General features: G+C 54.4%; 1 protein-coding gene across 6 annotated transcripts in view; it reads left to right on the forward strand.

Moving 5' to 3' along the window:
- LOC139375882 (cyclin-dependent kinase 17-like) overlaps positions 1-20,741 on the forward strand; it is a 77,318-nt gene that overhangs the window by 24,789 nt on the left and 31,788 nt on the right. For 2 of the 6 annotated variants that reach the window (XM_071117847.1, XM_071117871.1), the window contains exons 1-3: positions 3,269-3,921; positions 6,257-6,427; positions 9,327-9,460. In XM_071117847.1, the coding sequence (XP_070973948.1) occupies positions 3,795-3,921; positions 6,257-6,427; positions 9,327-9,460 (432 nt within the window). In that variant the 5' untranslated portion in view covers positions 3,269-3,794. Of the gene's footprint in view, positions 1-3,268; positions 3,928-6,256; positions 6,428-9,326; positions 9,461-20,741 lie in introns of those variants that run through there. The other 4 variants (XM_071117831.1, XM_071117856.1, XM_071117862.1 and 1 more) reach the window with 4 other exon arrangements.

The raw sequence follows: 20,741 nt of genomic DNA on the forward strand, positions 1-20,741 counted from the left end.
CTCTCCCGATACGTCATGTTTGCTACTTTTCTCAATGTAATTACCTCTACTGTTCTGTGACTCAAATCGAAATGATGTGTGTAAGTGTTTTTAATGGTTTGGTTCTTCTTCTTCACATTAGACTCATTCCGTCCCATAGCGACATGAATCATTATCTCTCCCGATACGTCATGTTTTTCCAGTGTTGGAAATGAATTAGGGTCTATTACTAACTCTACCTTAAGCCTGTTTCCTTTTAGTGTTGATGGGTTTTTGTGTTCGCTCCAGTCAGTAGCTATAAATCAATGCAAAGTCTACATTTCACAGCAGATGTGGGATTACTTGGATATTTAGCTTGAGGATCTTGAGGTGTGTTTGATGCTTGTGTTCTTTCTCATGAACCCATTTTTACTATAGATGTGGTATTGGTGTATATTGCTTGAGGTGTGTTTGATGCTTGTGTTCCTTGTGAACTCTTTGAAAGCAGTGTTGATTTATTAGGGAAGTTCCCAGAACATGTTGCGTCTTGCTGAGGCTGGGCGATATGGCCTAACTTATGGGTGATTCATGATATACAGTACCAGTCAAATGTTTGGACACACCTACTCATTCAAGGGTTTTTCTTTATTTGTTCTATGTTCTACATTGTAGAGAAATAGTGAAGACATCAAAACTTATGAAATAACACATATGGAATCATGTAGTAACCAACAAAGTGTTCAACAAATCAAAATATATTTGAGATTCTTCAAAGTAGCCAGCCTTTGCCTTGACAGCTTTGCACTCTTGGTATTCTCTCAACCAGCTTCATGAGTCACCTGGAATGCATTTCAATTAACAGGTGTGCCTTGTTAACCTGTAGTGACGCCCAGCCCGTGAACAGGACCGTTGTCATCATCTGACACTAATTAGCATAACGCAACGGACATAAATCTTCCTAGAAAATATTCCTATTCATGAAAATCACAAGTGAAATATATTGGAACACAGCTTAGCCTTTTGTTAATCACCTTGTCATCTCAGATTTTCAAAATATGCTTTACAGCCAATGCTAGACAAGCATTTGTGTAAGTTTATCATAGCCTAGCATAGCATTATGCCTTGGTAGCAGCAGGCAAACTTGTCACGGAAATCAGAAAAGCAATCAAATTAAATAGTTTAACCTTGATGAACTTCGGATGTTTTCACTCACAAGACTCCCAGGTAGACAGCCAAAGTTCATTTTTTCCCAAAATATTATTTTTGTAGGCGAAATAGCTCCGTTTGTTCTTCACGTTTGGCTAAGAAATCGCCCGTATTTCACCACAACGCCGAAAAATATTCCAAATTAGCTCCATAATATCGACAGAAACATGGCAAACGTTGTTTAGAATCCATCCTCAAGGTGTTTTTCTAATATCTATTCGATAATATATCAGTCGGGACAATTCGTTTTTCACTCTGACCGATTGGAGTAATGGCTACCTCTGTATTTTACGCGAGAATCTCTCTCGGAGCCACCATGTGACCACTTACGCAATGTGGCTGCCTACGGCTATTCTTCAACAGAAATGCGTAAAACTACGTCACAATGCTGTAGACACCTTGGGGAATGCGTAGAAAGCGTAAGCTCGTTGATGGTACATTCACAGCTGAATAGGGACTCATTGGAACGCAGCGCTTTCAAAACCTGGGGCACTTCCGGATTGGATTTTTCTCAGGCTTTCGCCTGCAACATCAGTTCTGTTATACTCACAGACAATATCTTCACAGTTTTGGAAACGTTAGTGTTTTCTATCCAAAGCTGTCAATTATATGCATATTCTAGCATCTTTTCCTGACAAAATATCCCGTTTTAAAACGGGAACGTTTTCTTTTCCAAAAATGAAAATACTGCCCCCTAACACCAAGAGGTTTTAAGTTAATTTGCGGAATTTATTTCCTTAATGTGTTTGAGCCAATTAGATGTGTTGTGACAAGGTAGGGGTGGTATACAGAAGATAGCCCTATTTGGTAAAATAGTCCATATTATGGCAAGAACAGCTCAAATAAGAAAAGAGAAATGACAGTCCATTACTTTAAGACATGAAGGTCAGTCAATACTGAAAATGTCAAGAACTTTGAAAGTTTCTTCAATTGCAGTTGCAAAAACCATCAAGCGCTCTCATGAGGACCGCCACAGGAAAGCAAGACCCAGAGTTACCTCTGCTGCAGAGGCTGTTCATCAACCATTAGACCCAGCCTTCCACAACCATAAGACCCACTAATTATTTTATCAAAATAGTTGAACCTGCTTTTTTTTGTGCAGTAATCACTGATCTGGCTTTCAAGTCTATGAACATACCTTTTTTTGTTTCAAATGTAACTAGAACCATGCAAAATGCACATTCACTAATAATGATCACTTCTTGTTGAAAAGTAACACAGGTCTCATCAACAATCTCTCAAGCCCATGTGGTAATGATTAGCCTACTGGTTAGACCTTACTGACTCTCCCCTCCTCTCCCCAGACCTTTCTGACTCTCCCCTCCTCTCCCCAGATCTTACTGACTCTCCCCAGATCTTACTGACTCTCCCCAGATCTTACTGACTCTCCCCAGATCTTACTGACTCTCCCCAGATCTTACTGACTCTCCCCAGATCTTACTGACTCTCCCCAGATCTTACTGACTCTCCCCAGATCTTACTGACTCTCCCCAGACCTTACTGACTCTCCCCAGACCTTACTGACTCTCCCCAGACCTTACTGACTCTCCCCTCCTCTCCCCAGACCATACTGACTCTCCCCTCCTCTCCCCAGACCTTACTGACTGTCCCCTCCTCTCCCCAGACCTTACTGACTGTCCCCTCCCCTTTCCCCTCCCCAGACCTTACTGACTGTCCCCTCCTCTCCCCAGACCTCACTGACTCTCCCCTCATCTCCCCAGATCTTACTGACTCTCCCCAGACCTTACTGACTCTCCCCAGACCATACTGACTCTCCCCTCCTCTCCCCAGACCTTACTGACTGTCCCCTCCTCTCCCCAGACCTCACTGACTCTCCCCTCCTCTCCCCAGACCTTACTGACTCTCCCCAGACCTTACTGACTGTCCCCTCCTCTCTCCTCTCCCCAGACCTTACTGACTGTCCCCTCCTCTCTCCTCTCCCCAGACCTTACTGACTGCCCCCTCCTCTCTCCTCTCCCCAGACCTTACTGACTGTCCCCTCCTCTTTCCCCTCCCCAGACCTTACTGACTGTCCCCTCCTCTCCTCTCCCCAGACCTTACTGACTGTCCCCTCCTCTCCCCAGACCTTACTGACTGTCCCCTCCTCTCCTCTCCCCAGAACTTACTGACTGTCCTCTCCTCTCCCCAGACCTTACTGACTGTCCCCTCCTCTCCTCTCCCCAGACCTTACTGACTGTCCCCTCCTCTCCTCTCCCCAGACCTTACTGACTGTCCCCTCCTCTCCTCTCCCCAGACCTTACTGACTGTCCCCTCTCTCCTCTCCCCAGACCTTACTGACTGTCCCCTCCTCTCCTCTCCCCAGACCTTACTGACTGTCCTCTCCTCTCCCCAGACCTTACTGACTGTCCCCTCCTCTCCTCTCCCCAGAACTTACTGACTGTCCCCTCCTCTCCCCAGAACTTACTGACTGTCCCCTCCTCTCCCCAGACCTTACTGACTGTCCCCTCCTCTCCTCTCCCCAGAACTTACTAACTGTCCCCTCCTCTCCTCTCCCCAGAACTTACTGACTGTCCCCTCCTCTCCCCAGACCTTACTGACTGTCCCCTCCTCTCCCCAGACCTTACTGACTGTCCCCTTCTCTCCCCAGACCTCCTCTGCCAGAGAGCACCATGGAGAAGATGAAGCGGTTTAGGAGGAGGCTGTCCCAGACTCTGAGAGGGAGTCAGACCATCGATGAGTCTCTGTCTGAACTGGCTGAACAGAAGACTATAGAGGAGAACGGCATCAAGGACAGCGGTGAGGGTGCGTGTGTGTGTGGGGGGGGGCACGGGGGTGTGTGTGGGGGGGGGCATGGGGGTGTGTGTGGGGGGGGCACGGGGGTTGGTGTGTGTGGGGGGGCACGGGGGTTGGTGTGTGTGGGGGGGGCACGGGGGTGGGTGTGTGTGGGGGGGGGACACGGGTGTGTGTGTGTGGGGGGGGCACGGGTGTGTGTGTGTGGGGGGGGCACGGGGGTGTGTGTGGGGGGGCTGTATGTAGCCTGCGAGGCATAAAAACAAAGATAATTAAACAGCTATGTCACACTATCTCTCAGCTGGTATTAAGCCTTCCAGGGATAGTCTGGTGTTGTCGTTGGCTGCCGTGGCGTTGCTATGGTGCTGGCTTGTCAGGGTCTCGAACGTTCTACAGTTTCCATGACATTGCCACAGTGACTTAGAGGACTCTGAAAGCAGCTGTTCATCTTGAAACACATTTCTCTCCTCGTTCTGTCTCTCTCTCTCTCTGTCTTTCATCACCAGGCTTTATCAGTGTTTTTCCCAGCTCCCCTCCTCTCTTTTCTTCAACAGCTATTCTCTCCTTTTAACCAGCTCCCCTCTCCTTCCCTCTCCTTCCCTCTCCTTCCCTCTCCTTCCCTCTCCTTCCCTCTCCTTCCCTCTCCTTCCCTCTCTTCTTCTCTCCTTTTAACCTTCCCTCTCCTTCCCTCTCTTCTCTCCTTTTAACCAGCTCGCCTCTCCTTCCCTCTCTTCTTCTCTCCTTTTAACCAGCTCCCCTCTCCTTCCCTCTCTTCTTCTCTCCTTTTAACCAGCTCCCCCCTCCTTCCCTCTCTTCTTCTCTCCTTTTAACCTCCTTCCCTCTCCTTCCCTCTCTTCTTCTCTCCTTTTAACCTCCTTCCCTCTCCTTCCCTCTCTTCTTCTCTCCTTTTAACCTCCTTCCCTCTCCTTCCCTCTCTTCTTCTCTCCTTTTAACCTCCTTCCCTCTCCTTCCCTCTCCTTCTCTCCTTTTAACCTCCTTCCCTCTCCTTCCCTCTCTTCTTCTCTCCTTTTAACCTCCTTCCCTCTCCTTCCCTCTCTTCTTCTCTCCTTTTAACCTCCTTCCCTCTCCTTCCCTCTCTTCTTCTCTCCTTTTAACCTCCTTCTCTCTTCTTCTCTCCTTTTAACCAGCTCCCCTCTCCTTCCCTCTCTTCTCTCCTTTTAACCAGCTCCCCTCTCCTTCCCTCTCTTCTTCTCTCCTTTTAACCAGCTCCCCTCTCCTTCCCTCTCTTATTCTCTCATTTTAACCAGCTCCCCTCTCCTTCCCTCTTTTCTTCTCTCCTTTTAACCAGCTCCCCTCTCCTTCCCTCTCTTCTTCTCTGTAGGTATTCTGGGCGGTAGGTAGCCTAGTGTTTAGAGCATTGGTCTAGTAACTGAAAGGTTGCTAGATTGAATCCCCGAGCTGACAAGATAAAAATCTGTCGTTTTGCCCCTGAACAAGGCAGTTAACCCACTGTTCCCCAGTAGGCCGTAATTGAAAATAAGAATTTGTTCTTAACTGACTTGCCTAGTTAAATAAAAGGTAACATTTTAAAAAATCACTCGATCAGCTCATCCATGTTTTTTTAATCGCTTTTAAACTCCAAATCTGCCCTGACTGTTCCCTGCTCCTGAATAGGGACAGATTAGGTGTGTGTGTGTGTGTGTGTGGTGTGATATTAAAGGTGTGTGTGTGTGTAGGAGGAGGATTTACGTGTGTGTTCTTCTGCAGAGGGGATTGTGTTGCGGCAGACTGCTGTGTGTTTGCCAGTATAAATCCAGGAGACAGAATGGTCAGATGAATAGAGATGGTGTGATGGGGATGAGTCCTAATACCCTTAATATGATCTATATAACACAACACTGCAGTAGTAGTGGAATAAGTGTGTGTGTGTGCGCGTGTTATCCAGTAACGATGTAGGAAGGAGTGTGTTAGGTCATCTGTTGATTTGAGAGACGTTCTGTTTTCTCTCTGATGTTCTTCTTTGATCTTAATCCCATTAGTTTTCTCTCCATCTTTCTCTTGGTATTGATGTCCACACACAAGGCCTAATAATCCCTCTTTGATTTATACCTAACAGTGTTTCCCCTAAGAGGTTTTTTTCCAGCAGGACTTTATTTTAGTGGCAGCCACGTTTTAGCAGCGGTGGTGTGCGGCAGTTCATATAGAGGATTACAGTTCCTGACAATATGCCTCGTTTTAGGCCTTGGGTTTTCCCTGGTCAGGTTACTTGGTTGGGGAAGAACGCCTGGTTCCATCTATGCTAAACAGTGTTATACAGTACAGGCTAACAGTATTCTAATTTAAGGTACTCTTATTGATTCGCAGTTCTGTCTCTTCCCAGCAACAGGGACCGTGGTGCACGGACTTCCCCCCTCGGCCCACAGTGTTCACTCCTTCCTGCACCAGTACACTAGTTCCTTCAAGAAGCCCCCTCTGCGGAGACCCCAGAGCGTCATAGGTGGAGGAGGGCTAGGGTCTTTCATGGCCGTGCAACGCAACGGCAGCCGCCTTGGTGAGACAACACACACACACGGGCACGGACACACACACACACGGACACACACACGCACGGACACACACACGCACGGACACACACACACACGGGCACGGACACACACACGGACACACACACACACACACACACGGACACGGACACGGACACGGACACACACACAGACACGGACACACACACACTGGCTCGGACAAACACACACACACGGACACACACACGAGCACGGACACACACACAGCGTCAGCTGAGAGAGGGTAGGACAGTGGAAACTGACCAGGGAGTGGCTGCTGCTATAGTTCCCAGCAGCAGTGGATGACGTTGAGTTGATGGAAAGAATAACATTTAGTCATGTGTATATGATCCCTCTGCTCTTATCAACTAGTGATTATACAGTCCTTGTCAGGGCGGGCATTTTTTTTGCCATATTGACCTCATCCTGTAAAAATGGCCCATCTCTCCTCTCTCTGTTTCATACCTCTCGTCCCACTCTCCTCTCCTCTCTCTGTTTCATACCTCTCGTCCCACTCTCCCCCTCCTCTCTCCTCTCTCTGTTTCATACCTCTCCCCCTCCTCTCTCCTCTCTTTCATACCTCTCGTCCCACTCTCCCCCTCCTCTCTCTTCTCTCTGTTTCATACCTCTCGTCCCACTCTCCCCCTCCTCTCTCCTCTCTCTGTTTCATAACTCTCGTCCCACTCTCCTCTCCTCTCTCTGTTTCATACTTCTCGTCCCACTCTCCTCTCCTCTCTCTGTTTCATACCTCTCGTCCCACTCTCCTCTCCTCTCTCTGTTTCATACCTCTCGTCCCACTCTCCTCTCCTCTCTCTGTTTCATACCTCTCGTCCCACTCTCCCCCTCCTCTCCTCTCTCTGTTTCATACCTCTCCCCCTCCTCTCTCCTCTCTCTGTTTCATACCTCTCGTCCCACTCTCCCCCTCCTCTCTCCTCTCTCTGTTTCATACCTCTCGTCCCACTCTCCCCCTCCTCTCTCTTTTCTCTGTTTCATACCTCTCGTCCCACTTTCCCCTTCCTCTCTCCTCTGTTTCATACCTCTCGTCCCACTCTCCCCCTCCTCTCTTCTCTCTGTTTCATACCTCTCCCCCTCCTCTCTCTTCTCTCTGTTTCATACCTCTCGTCCCGCTCTCCCCCTCCTCTCTCTGTTTCATACCTCTCGTCCCACTCTCCCCCTCCTCTCTCCTCTCTCTGTTTCATACCTCTCGTCCCACTCTCCTCTCCTCTCTCTGTTTCATAACTCTCGTCCCACTCTCCTCTCCTCTCTCTGTTTCATACCTCTCGTCCCACTCTCCTCTCCTCTCTCTGTTTCATACCTCTCGTCCCCCTCTCCTCTCTCTGTTTCATACCTCTCGTCCCACTCTCCCCCTCCTCTCTTCTCTCTGTTTCATACCTCTCCCCCTCCTCTCTCCTCTCTCTGTTTCATACCTCTCGTCCCACTCTCCCCCTCCTCTCTCTTTTCTCTGTTTCATACCTCTCGTCCCACTCTCCCCCTCCTCTCTCTTCTCTCTGTTTCATACCTCTCGTCCCGCTCTCCCCCTCCTCTCTCTGTTTCATACCTCTCGTCCCACTCTCCCCCTCCTCTCTTTTCTCTGTTTCATACCTCTCGTCCCACTTCCTCCATCCTCTCCTCTCTCTCTGTTTCATACCTCTCGTCCCACTCTCCCCCTCCTCTCTCCTCTCTCTGTTTCATACCTCTCGTCCCACTCTCCCCCTCCTCTCTCTTCTCTCTGTTTCATACCTCTCCCCCTCCTCTCTCTTCTCTGTTTCATACCTCTCCCCCTCCTCTCTCTTCTCTCTGTTTCATCCCTCTCGTCCCGCTCTCCCCCTCCTCTCTCTCCTCTCTGTTTCATCCCTCTCATCCCACTCTCCTCTCCTCTCTGTTTCATCCCTCTCATCCCACTCTTCTCTCCTCTCTCTGTTTCATACCTCTCGTACCACTCTCCTCTCTCTGTTTCATCCCTCTCGTCCTACTCTCCCCCTCCTCTCTCTCTTTCATCCCTCTCGTCCCACTCTCCCCCTCCTCTCTCTTCTCTCTGTTTCATACCTCTCGTCCCACTCTCCTCTCTCTGTTTCATACCTCTCGTCCCACTCTCCCCCTGCTCTCTCTTCTCTCTGTTTCATACCTCTCGTCGCTCTCTCTTCTCTCTGTTTCATACCTCTCGTCCCACTCTCCCCCTCCTCTCTCTTTCATCCCTCTCGTCCCACTCTCCCCCTCCTCTCTCTGTTTCATCCCTCTCGTCCCACTCTCCCCCTCCTCTCTTCTCTCTGTTTCATACCTCTCCCCCTCCTCTCTCCTCTGTTTCATACCTCTCCCCCTCCTCGCCTCTCTCTCATACCTCTCCCCCTCCTCTCCTCTCTCTCATACCTCTCCCCCTCCTCTCTCCTCTCTCTCATACCTCTCCCCCTCCTCTCTCCTCTCTCTCATACCTCTCCCCCTCCTCTCTCCTCTCTCTCATACCTCTCCCCCTCCTCTCTCCTCTCTCTCATACCTCTCCCCCTCCTCTCTCCTCTCTCTCATACCTCTCCCCCTCCTCTCTCCTCTCTCTCATACCTCTCCCCCTCCTCTCTCCTCTCTCTCATACCTCTCCCCCTCCTCTCTCCTCTCTCTCATACCTCTCCCCCTCCTCTCTCCTCTCTCTCATACCTCTCGTCCCGCTCTCCTCTCTCTGTTTCATACCTCTCGTCCCGCTCTCCCCCTCCTCTCTCTTTCATACCTCTCGTCCCGCTCGCCCCCTCCTCTCTCTCTTTCATACCTCTCGTCCCACTCGCCCCCTCCTCTCTCTCTCTCTCTCTCTCTCTCTCTCTCTCTCTGTTTCATATCTTTCGTCCCACTCTCCCCCTCCTCTCTCTCTGTTTTGTCCCACTCTCCCCCTCTCTCCTCTCTTAGACATCGTCCATGAGAATATGAAGATGGGTTCTGATGGAGAGAGTGACCAGGCATCAGGGACCAGCTCAGATGAGGTTCAGTCTCCCACAGGGGTGTGTCTGAGGAACAGGGGCAACCGACGCATCTCTGCAGAGGTACGTCTAGCTCACGGTCTGACCCACCTTCACCTCTCCATCCCTTCACCGCCCGTTCCAGGGTGGAGACGGATCGGAAGGTTTTTTTGTCAGAGGCGTTCAACTACTTTTGGAGGACAATGGAAGTTTAGGGGGGAGATCCATCTTTATTAAACCAGGTCAAAATTAGTTTTGGCGTGTAACAGATTTCTATTCAACTTCCACTGTCCTCCATGAGTGACTCGCTATCTCTCGCCCAGAGCACCACAGCTTCAGCCCAGAGCACCACAGCTTCAGCCCAGAGCACCACAACACATCCCATCACATGCCTGATGAGTATTGACACATTTCCTTTAGCACACAGGGAGAGGGAAGGAGCTCCACATACCAGTAGTCAGAGGTGGGACCAAGTCATTGTTTTACAAGTCACAAGTAAGTCTCAAGTCTTAGCACTCAAGTCCCAAGTCAAGACAGGCAAGTCCGAGTCAAGACCATGAAGTTTCAAGTCCTAAACGAGTCATAATGTGCTCTTCACCATTCATTACCATTTCATATTTTTAACAAGAGTAATAGTTAGTATATTACATTTACGCAAATCATGAGTGCTTTTTATAAATATCTATAAACTTATTACTTTCCAAATTAAATTGACTATCGAGGATCGCTATGGGGCGCAATCAAGTGGTGTAGACTTGTACACAATCCCAACCTTAACACACACACTTTCTATGTGGTTACAGTAGGCTAACATATGTCAATGGTTTTAGGAACAGCAGTAACATCAGGCAGGATTTAGGCTACCAACTGTCTAGCCAGTTGTAGCTCAATCTTGGGTGCAATGATCACATTCCTGCACTGACTGACTGTGTGGAGGCTCATTGATTTAACGTTACGTTAGCCTACATGATACACTAGCAAAGATATAAATTATATAGCTGTCGGCTATATTAGCCACGACTTACCGTTCTTTGTGCAGCTTCAAATGTCGAACAAAGTTTGAAATTGTTGTTCCTCCGTCTGTAATTTTCTTCCCACATGTTTTGTACGTTGCACATTTTTTTTGGGGTTGATACAGCATCGTCTTTATATCCGAAAATAATACTTTTGGAGGTCATCTTTCCAAGGGCTCCATCTGAATTCACCCGCCGACGTTCCTCTTCACCGTCACTCACAACTTTTTCTCAGCTGGCACAATTTGACTGGCTGCTGTCCGATTCAAACTGTAATTCGTTAAATGAAGAGTTGATGCGCTGCACACTTTTTAAAGCATCATTTTTAATATTTGGGGGAGGGTCGGGGAGGGTCGGGGAGGCTTGGGGAGGGTCGGGATGGTCGGGGAGGCTTTGGGAGGGTCGGGAGGCTTAGGGATGCTTGGGGAGGGTTGGGGAGGGTCGGGGAGGCTTGGGGAGGGTCGGGGAGGCTTGGGGACGGTATCAAAGTCAGGTTGAGTCAAAAGGCTCATGTCCAAGTCAAGTCACGAGTCATTGGTGTCAAAGTCGAGTTGCAAGTCATCATATTTGTGACTTGAGTCCACACCTCTGCTAGTAGCCGTTCTGTCCCACTGTTCCATCAATAACTGTCAATACAGTAGACACTGCTGTACTGGGGCCTTTTTCAGCAGCACGCCTGGGGCCTTTCACACGATCCATATAACAACGCGCCTGGAGCCTATCACATCCTAGACATCCAGCTCCTCCTGGAGCCTGGGCCCTATCACACGGTCCATATACCAGGGCTCCTGGAGCCTGGGCCCTATCACACGGTCCATATACCAGGGCTCCTGGAGCCTGGGCCCTATCACACGGTCCATATACCAGGGCTCCTGGAGCCTGGGCCCTAGCACACGGTCCATATACCAGGGCTCCTGGAGCCTGGGCCCTATCACACGGTCCATATACCAGCTCTCCTGGAGCCTGGGCCCTATCACACGGTCCATATACCAGCTCTCCTGGAGCCTGGGCCCTATCACACGGTCCATATACCACGTTTTGGAGCCTGGGCCCTATCACACGGTCCATATACCAGGGCTCCTGGAGACTGGCCCTATCACACGGTCCATGTACCAGCTCTCCTGGAGCCTAGGCCCTATCACATGGTCCATATACCAGGGCTCCTGGGCCCTATCACGCGGTCCATATACCAGGGCTCCTGGAGCCTTGGCCCTATCACATGGTCCATATACCAGGGCTCCTGGAGCCTGGGCCCTATCACGCGGTCCATATACCAGGGCTCCTGGAGCCTGGGCCTTATCACACGGTCCATATACCAGCTCTCCTGGAGCCTGGGCCCTATCACACGGTCCATATACCAGGGCTCCTGGGCCCTATCACGCGGTCCATATACCAGGGCTCCTGGGCCCTATCACACGGTCCATATACCAGGGCTCCTGGGCCCTATCACGCGGTCCATATACCAGCTCTCCTGGAGCCTGGGCCCTATCACGCGGTCCATATACCAGGGCTCCTGGAGCCTGGGCCCTATCACACGGTCCATATACCAGGGCTCCTGGAGCCTGGGCCCTATCACACGGTCCATATACCAGGGCTCCTGGAGCCTGGGCCCAATCACACGGTCCATATACCAGGGCTCCTGGGACCTATCACGCGGTCCATATACCAGGGCTCCTGGGCCCTATCACGCGGTCCATATACCAGGGCTCCTGGGACCTATCACGCGGTCCATATACCAGGGCTCCTGGGACCTATCACACTGTCCATATACCAGGGCTCCTGGGACCTATCACGCGGTCCATATACCAGGGCTCCTGGAGCCTGGCCCTATCACACGGTCCATATACCAGGGCTCCTGGGACCTATCACGCGGTCCATATACCAGGGCTCCTGGAGCCTTGGCCCTGTCACACGGTCCATATACCAGGGCTCCTGGAGCCTTGGCCCTATCACGCGGTCCATATACCAGGGCTCCTGGAGCCTATCACACGGTCCATATACCAGGGCTCCTGGGCCCTATCACGCGGTCCATATACCAGGGCTCCTGGGACCTATCACGCGGTCCATATACCAGGGCTCCTGGGCCCTATCACACGGTCCATATACCAGGGCTCCTGGGACCTATCACGCGGTCCATATACCAGGGCTCCTGGAGCCTTGGCCCTGTCACACGGTCCATATACCAGGGCTCCTGGAGCCTTGGCCCTATCACGCGGTCCATATACCAGGGCTCCTGGAGCCTATCACACGGTCCATATACCAGGGCTCCTGGGACCTATCACGCGGTCCATATACCAGGGCTCCTGGAGCCTGGACCCTATCACGCGGTCCATATACCAGGGCTCCTGGAGCCTATCACACGGTCCATAGGTCCCAGGAGCCCTGGTATATCACGCGGTCCATATACCAGGGCTCCTGGAGCCTGGCCCTATCACACGGTCCATATACCAGGGCTCCTGGGACCTATCACGCGGTCCATATACCAGCTCTCCTGGAGCCTGGGCCCTATCACGCGGTCCATATACCAGGGCTCCTGGAGCCTGGGCCCTATCACACGGTCCATATACCAGCTCTCCTGGAGCCTAGGCCCTATCACATGGTCCATATACCAGGGCTCCTGGGCCCTATCACATGGTCCATATACCAGGGCTCCTGGAGCCTGGGCCCTATCACGCGGTCCATATACCAGGGCTCCTGGAGCCTGGGCCTTATCACACGGTCCATATACCAGCTCTCCTGGAGCCTGGGCCCTATCACACGGTCCATATACCAGGGCTCCTGGGCCCTATCACGCGGTCCATATACCAGGGCTCCTGGGCCCTATCACACGGTCCATATACCAGGGCTCCTGGGCCCTATCACGCGGTCCATATACCAGGGCTCCTGGGCCCTATCACGCGGTCCATATACCAGCTCTCCTGGAGCCTGGGCCCTATCACGCGGTCCATATACCAGGGCTCCTGGAGCCTGGGCCCTATCACACGGTCCATATACCAGGGCTCCTGGAGCCTGGGCCCTATCACATGGTCCATATACCAGGGCTCCTGGAGCCTGGGCCCTATCACACGGTCCATATACCAGGGCTCCTGGAGCCTGGGCCCTATCGCACGGTCCATATACCATGGCTCCTGGAGCCTGGGCCCTATCACACGGTCCATATACCAGGGCTCCTGGAGCCTTGGCCCTATCACACGGTCCATATACCAGGGCTCCTGGAGCCTGGGCCCTATCACACAGTCCATATACCAGGGCTCCTGGGACCTATCACATGGTCCATATACCAGGGCTCCTGGAGCCTGGGCCCTATCACACGGTCCATATACCAGGGCTCCTGGGCCCTATCACGCGGTCCATATACCAGGGCTCCTGGGCCCTATCACGCGGTCCATATACCAGCTCTCCTTGAGCCTGGGCCCTATCACGCGGTCCATATACCAGGGCTCCTGGAGCCTGGGCCCTATCACACGGTCCATATACCAGGGCTCCTGGAGCCTGGGCCCTATCACATGGTCCATATACCAGGGCTCCTGGAGCCTGGGCCCTATCACACGGTCCATATACCAGGGCTCCTGGAGCCTGGGCCCTATCGCACGGTCCATATACCAGGGCTCCTGGGACCTATCACGCGGTCCATATACCAGGGCTCCTGGAGCCTTGGCCCTGTCACACGGTCCATATACCAGGGCTCCTGGAGCCTTGGCCCTATCACGCGGTCCATATACCAGGGCTCCTGGAGCCTATCACACGGTCCATATACCAGGGCTCCTGGAGCCTGGGCCCTATCGCACGGTCCATATACCAGGGCTCCTGGAGCCTGGGCCCTATCACACGGTCCATATACCAGGGCTCCTGGAGCCTGGGCCCTATCACACGGTCCATATACCAGCTCTCCTGGAGCCTGGGCCCTATCACGCGGTCCATATACCAGAGCTCCTGGAGCCTGGGCCCTATCACACGGTCCATATACCAGGGCTCCTGGGACCTATCACGCGGTCCATATACCAGGGCTCCTGGAGCCTTGGCCCTGTCACACGGTCCATATACCAGGGCTCCTGGAGCCTTGGCCCTATCACGCGGTCCATATACCAGGGCTCCTGGAGCCTATCACACGGTCCATATACCAGGGCTCCTGGAGCCTGGGCCCTATCGCACGGTCCATATACCAGGGCTCCTGGAGCCTGGGCCCTATCACACGGTCCATATACCAGGGCTCCTGGAGCCTGGGCCCTATCACACGGTCCATATACCAGCTCTCCTGGAGCCTGGGCCCTATCACGCGGTCCATATACCAGAGCTCCTGGAGCCTGGGCCCTATCACACGGTCCATATACCAGGGCTCCTGGAGCCTTGGCCCTATCACACGGTCCATATACCAGGGCTCCTGGAGCCTGGGCCCTATCACATGGTCCATATACCAGGGCTCCTGGAGCCTTGGCCCTATCACACGGTCCATATACCAGGGCTCCTGGAGCCTGGGCCCTATCACACGGTCCATATACCAGGGCTCCTGGAGCCTGGGCCCTATCACATGGTCCATATACCAGGGCTCCTGGACCCTGGGCCCTATCACACGGTCCATATACCAGGGCTCCTGGAGCCTGGGCCCTATCACATGGTCCATATACCAGGGCTCCTGGAGCCTGGGCCCTATCACACGGTCCATATACCAGGGCTCCTGGAGCCTTGGCCCTATCACACGGTCCATATACCAGGGCTCCTGGAGCCTGGGCCCTATCACACGGTCCATATACCAGGGCTCCTGGAGCCTGGGCCCTATCACACGGTCCATATACCAGGGCTCCTGGGACCTATCACATGGTCCATATACCAGGGCTCCTGGAGCCTTGGCCCTATCACATGGTCCATATACCAGGGCTCCTGGACCCTGGGCCCTATCACACGGTCCATATACCAGGGCTCCTGGAGCCTGGGCCCTATCACATGGTCCATATACCAGGGCTCCTGGAGCCTGGGCCCTATCACACGGTCCATATACCAGGGCTCCTGGAGCCTTGGCCCTATCACACGGTCCATATACCAGGGCTCCTGGAGCCTGGGCCCTATCACACGGTCCATATACCAGGGCTCCTGGGACCTATCACATGGTCCATATACCAGGGCTCCTGGAGCCTGGGCCCTATCACACGGTCCATATACCAGCTCTCCTGGAGCCTGGGCCCTATCACGCGGTCCATATACCAGGGCTCCTGGAGCCTGGGCCCTATCACACGGTCCATATACCAGGGCTCCTGGAGCCTTGGCCCTATCACACGGTCCATATACCAGGGCTCCTGGAGCCTGGGCCCTATCACACGGTCCATATACCAGGGCTCCTGGAGCCTGGGCCCTATCACATGGTCCATATACCAGGGCTCCTGGACCCTGGGCCCTATCACACGGTCCATATACCAGGGCTCCTGGAGCCTGGGCCCTATCACATGGTCCATATACCAGGGCTCCTGGAGCCTGGGCCCTATCACACGGTCCATATACCAGGGCTCCTGGAGCCTTGGCCCTATCACACGGTCCATATACCAGGGCTCCTGGAGCCTGGGCCCTATCACACGGTCCATATACCAGGGCTCCTGGAGCCTGGGCCCTATCACACGGTCCATATACCAGGGCTCCTGGGACCTATCACATGGTCCATATACCAGGGCTCCTGGAGCCTTGGCCCTATCACATGGTCCATATACCAGGGCTCCTGGACCCTGGGCCCTATCACACGGTCCATATACCAGGGCTCCTGGAGCCTGGGCCCTATCACATGGTCCATATACCAGGGCTCCTGGAGCCTGGGCCCTATCACACGGTCCATATACCAGGGCTCCTGGAGCCTTGGCCCTATCACACGGTCCATATACCAGGGCTCCTGGAGCCTGGGCCCTATCACACGGTCCATATACCAGGGCTCCTGGGACCTATCACATGGTCCATATACCAGGGCTCCTGGAGCCTGGGCCCTATCACACGGTCCATATACCAGCTCTCCTGGAGCCTGGGCCCTATCACGCGGTCCATATACCAGGGCTCCTGGAGCCTGGGCCCTATCACACGGTCCATATACCAGCTCTCCTGGAGCCTGGGCCCTATCACGCGGTCCATATACCAGGGCTCCTGGGCCCTAGCACACGGTCCATATACCAGGGCTCCTGGGCCCTATCACACGGTCCATATACCAGGGCTCCTGGGCCCTATCACACGGTCCATATACCAGGGCTCCTGGAGCCTGGGCCCTATCACACGGTCCATATACCAGGGCTCCTGGAGCCTGGGCCCTATCACACGGTCCATATACCAGGTTTTGGAGCCTGGGCCCTATCACACGGTCCATATACCAGGGCTCCTGGAGCCTGGCCCTATCACACGGTCCATATACCAGCTCTCCTGGAGCCTGGGCCCTATCACACGGTCCATATACCAGCTCTCCTGGAGCCTAGGCCCTATCACACGGTCCATATTCCAGGGCTCCTGGAGCCTGGCCCTATCACACGGTCCATATACCAGGGCTCCTGGAGCCTGGCCCTATCACACGGTCCATATACCAGGGCTCCTGGGACCTATCACGCGGTCCATATACCAGGGCTCCTGGAGCCTTGGCCCTGTCACACGGTCCATATACCAGGGCTCCTGGAGCCTTGGCCCTATCACGCGGTCCATATACCAGGGCTCCTGGAGCCCATCACACGGTCCATATACCAGTGCTCCTGGGCCCTATCACGCGGTCCATATACCAGGGCTCCTGGGACCTATCACGCGGTCCATATACCAGGGCTCCTGGGACCTATCACACGGTCCATATACCAGGGCTCCTGGGACCTATCACACTGTCCATATACCTGGGCTCCTGGGACCTATCACGCGGTCCATATACCAGGGCTCCTGGAGCCTGGCCCTATCACACGGTCCATATACCAGGGCTCCTGGGACCTATCACGCGGTCCATATACCAGGGCTCCTGGAGCCTTGGCCCTGTCACACGGTCCATATACCAGGGCTCCTGGAGCCTTGGCCCTATCACGCGGTCCATATACCAGGGCTCCTGGAGCCTATCACACGGTCCATATACCATGGCTCCTGGGACCTATCACGCGGTCCATATACCAGGGCTCCTGGAGCCTGGACCCTATCACGCGGTCCATATACCAGGGCTCCTGGAGCCTATCACACGGTCCATATACCAGGGCTCCTGGGACCTATCACGCGGTCCATATACCAGGGCTCCTGGAGCCTGGCCCTATCACACGGTCCATATACCAGGGCTCCTGGGACCTATCACGCGGTCCATATACCAGCTCTCCTGGAGCCTGGGCCCTATCACGCGGTCCATATACCAGGGCTCCTGGAGCCTGGGCCCTATCACACGGTCCATATACCAGCTCTCCTGGAGCCTAGGCCCTATCACATGGTCCATATACCAGGGCTCCTGGGCCCTATCACATGGTCCATATACCAGGGCTCCTGGAGCCTGGGCCCTATCACGCGGTCCATATACCAGGGCTCCTGGAGCCTGGGCCTTATCACACGGTCCATATACCAGCTCTCCTGGAGCCTGGGCCCTATCACACGGTCCATATACCAGGGCTCCTGGGCCCTATCACGCGGTCCATATACCAGGGCTCCTGGGCCCTATCACACGGTCCATATACCAGGGCTCCTGGGCCCTATCACGCGGTCCATATACCAGGGCTCCTGGGCCCTATCACGCGGTCCATATACCAGCTCTCCTGGAGCCTGGGCCCTATCACGCGGTCCATATACCAGGGCTCCTGGAGCCTGGGCCCTATCACACGGTCCATATACCAGGGCTCCTGGAGCCTGGGCCCTATCACACGGTCCATATACCAGGGCTCCTGGAGCCTGGGCCCTATCACACGGTCCATATACCAGGGCTCCTGGAGCCTGGGCCCTATCGCACGGTCCATATACCATGGCTCCTGGAGCCTGGGCCCTATCACACGGTCCATATACCAGGGCTCCTGGAGCCTTGGCCCTATCACACGGTCCATATACCAGGGCTCCTGGAGCCTGGGCCCTATCACACAGTCCATATACCAGGGCTCCTGGGACCTATCACATGGTCCATATACCAGGGCTCCTGGAGCCTGGGCCCTATCACGCGGTCCATATACCAGCTCTCCTGGAGCCTGGGCCCTATCACGCGGTCCATATACCAGGGCTCCTGGAGCCTGGGCCCTATCACACGGTCCATTTACCAGCTCTCCTGGAGCCTGGGCCCTATCACACGGTCCATATACCAGGGCTCCTGGGCCCTATCACGCGGTCCATATACCAGGGCTCCTGGGCCCTATCACGCGGTCCATATACCAGCTCTCCTTGAGCCTGGGCCCTATCACGCGGTCCATATACCAGGGCTCCTGGAGCCTGGGCCCTATCACACGGTCCATATACCAGGGCTCCTGGAGCCTGGGCCCTATCACATGGTCCATATACCAGGGCTCCTGGAGCCTGGGCCCTATCACACGGTCCATATACCAGGGCTCCTGGAGCCTGGGCCCTATCGCACGGTCCATATACCAGGGCTCCTGGAGCCTGGGCCCTATCACACGGTCCATATACCAGGGCTCCTGGAGCCTGGGCCCTATCACACGGTCCATATACCAGCTCTCCTGGAGCCTGGGCCCTATCACGCGGTCCATATACCAGAGCTCCTGGAGCCTGGGCCCTATCACACGGTCCATATACCAGGGCTCCTGGAGCCTTGGCCCTATCACACGGTCCATATACCAGGGCTCCTGGAGCCTGGGCCCTATCACATGGTCCATATACCAGGGCTCCTGGAGCCTTTGCCCTATCACACGGTCCATATACCAGGGCTCCTGGAGCCTGGGCCCTATCACACGGTCCATATACCAGGGCTCCTGGAGCCTGGGCCCTATCACATGGTCCATATACCAGGGCTCCTGGACCCTGGGCCCTATCACACGGTCCATATACCAGGGCTCCTGGAGCCTGGGCCCTATCACATGGTCCATATACCAGGGCTCCTGGAGCCTGGGCCCTATCACACGGTCCATATACCAGGGCTCCTGGAGCCTTGGCCCTATCACACGGTCCATATACCAGGGCTCCTGGAGCCTGGGCCCTATCACATGGTCCATATACCAGGGCTCCTGGAGCCTGGGCCCTATCACACGGTCCATATACCAGGGCTCCTGGAGCCTTGGCCCTATCACACGGTCCATATACCAGGGCTCCTGGAGCCTGGGCCCTATCACACGGTCCATATACCAGGGCTCCTGGGACCTATCACATGGTCCATATACCAGGGCTCCTGGAGCCTGGGCCCTATCACACGGTCCATATACCAGCTCTCCTGGAGCCTGGGCCCTATCACGCGGTCCATATACCAGGGCTCCTGGAGCCTGGGCCCTATCACACGGTCCATATACCAGCTCTCCTGGAGCCTGGGCCCTATCACGCGGTCCATATACCAGGGCTCCTGGGCCCTAGCACACGGTCCATATACCAGGGCTCCTGGGCCCTATCACACGGTCCATATACCAGGGCTCCTGGGCCCTATCACACGGTCCATATACCAGGGCTCCTGGAGCCTGGGCCCTATCACACGGTCCATATACCAGGGCTCCTGGAGCCTGGGCCCTATCACACGGTCCATATACCAGGTTTTGGAGCCTGGGCCCTATCACACGGTCCATATACCAGGGCTCCTGGAGCCTGGCCCTATCACACGGTCCATATACCAGGGCTCCTGGAGCCTGGGCCCTATCACACGGTCCATATACCAGGGCTCCTGGGACCTATCACATGGTCCATATACCAGGGCTCCTGGAGCCTTGGCCCTATCACATGGTCCATATACCAGGGCTCCTGGACCCTGGGCCCTATCACACGGTCCATATACCAGGGCTCCTGGAGCCTGGGCCCTATCACATGGTCCATATACCAGGGCTCCTGGAGCCTGGGCCCTATCACACGGTCCATATACCAGGGCTCCTGGGACCTATCACATGGTCCATATACCAGGGCTCCTGGAGCCTGGGCCCTATCACACGGTCCATATACCAGCTCTCCTGGAGCCTGGGCCCTATCACGCGGTCCATATACCAGGGCTCCTGGAGCCTGGGCCCTATCACACGGTCCATATACCAGCTCTCCTGGAGCCTGGGCCCTATCACGCGGTCCATATACCAGGGCTCCTGGGCCCTAGCACACGGTCCATATACCAGGGCTCCTGGGCCCTATCACACGGTCCATATACCAGGGCTCCTGGGCCCTATCACACGGTCCATATACCAGGGCTCCTGGAGCCTGGGCCCTATCACACGGTCCATATACCAGGGCTCCTGGAGCCTGGGCCCTATCACACG

The sequence above is a fragment of the Oncorhynchus clarkii genome, chromosome 2 (genome assembly GCF_045791955.1).
Source record: "Oncorhynchus clarkii lewisi isolate Uvic-CL-2024 chromosome 2, UVic_Ocla_1.0, whole genome shotgun sequence".
NCBI lineage: Eukaryota > Metazoa > Chordata > Actinopteri > Salmoniformes > Salmonidae > Oncorhynchus > Oncorhynchus clarkii.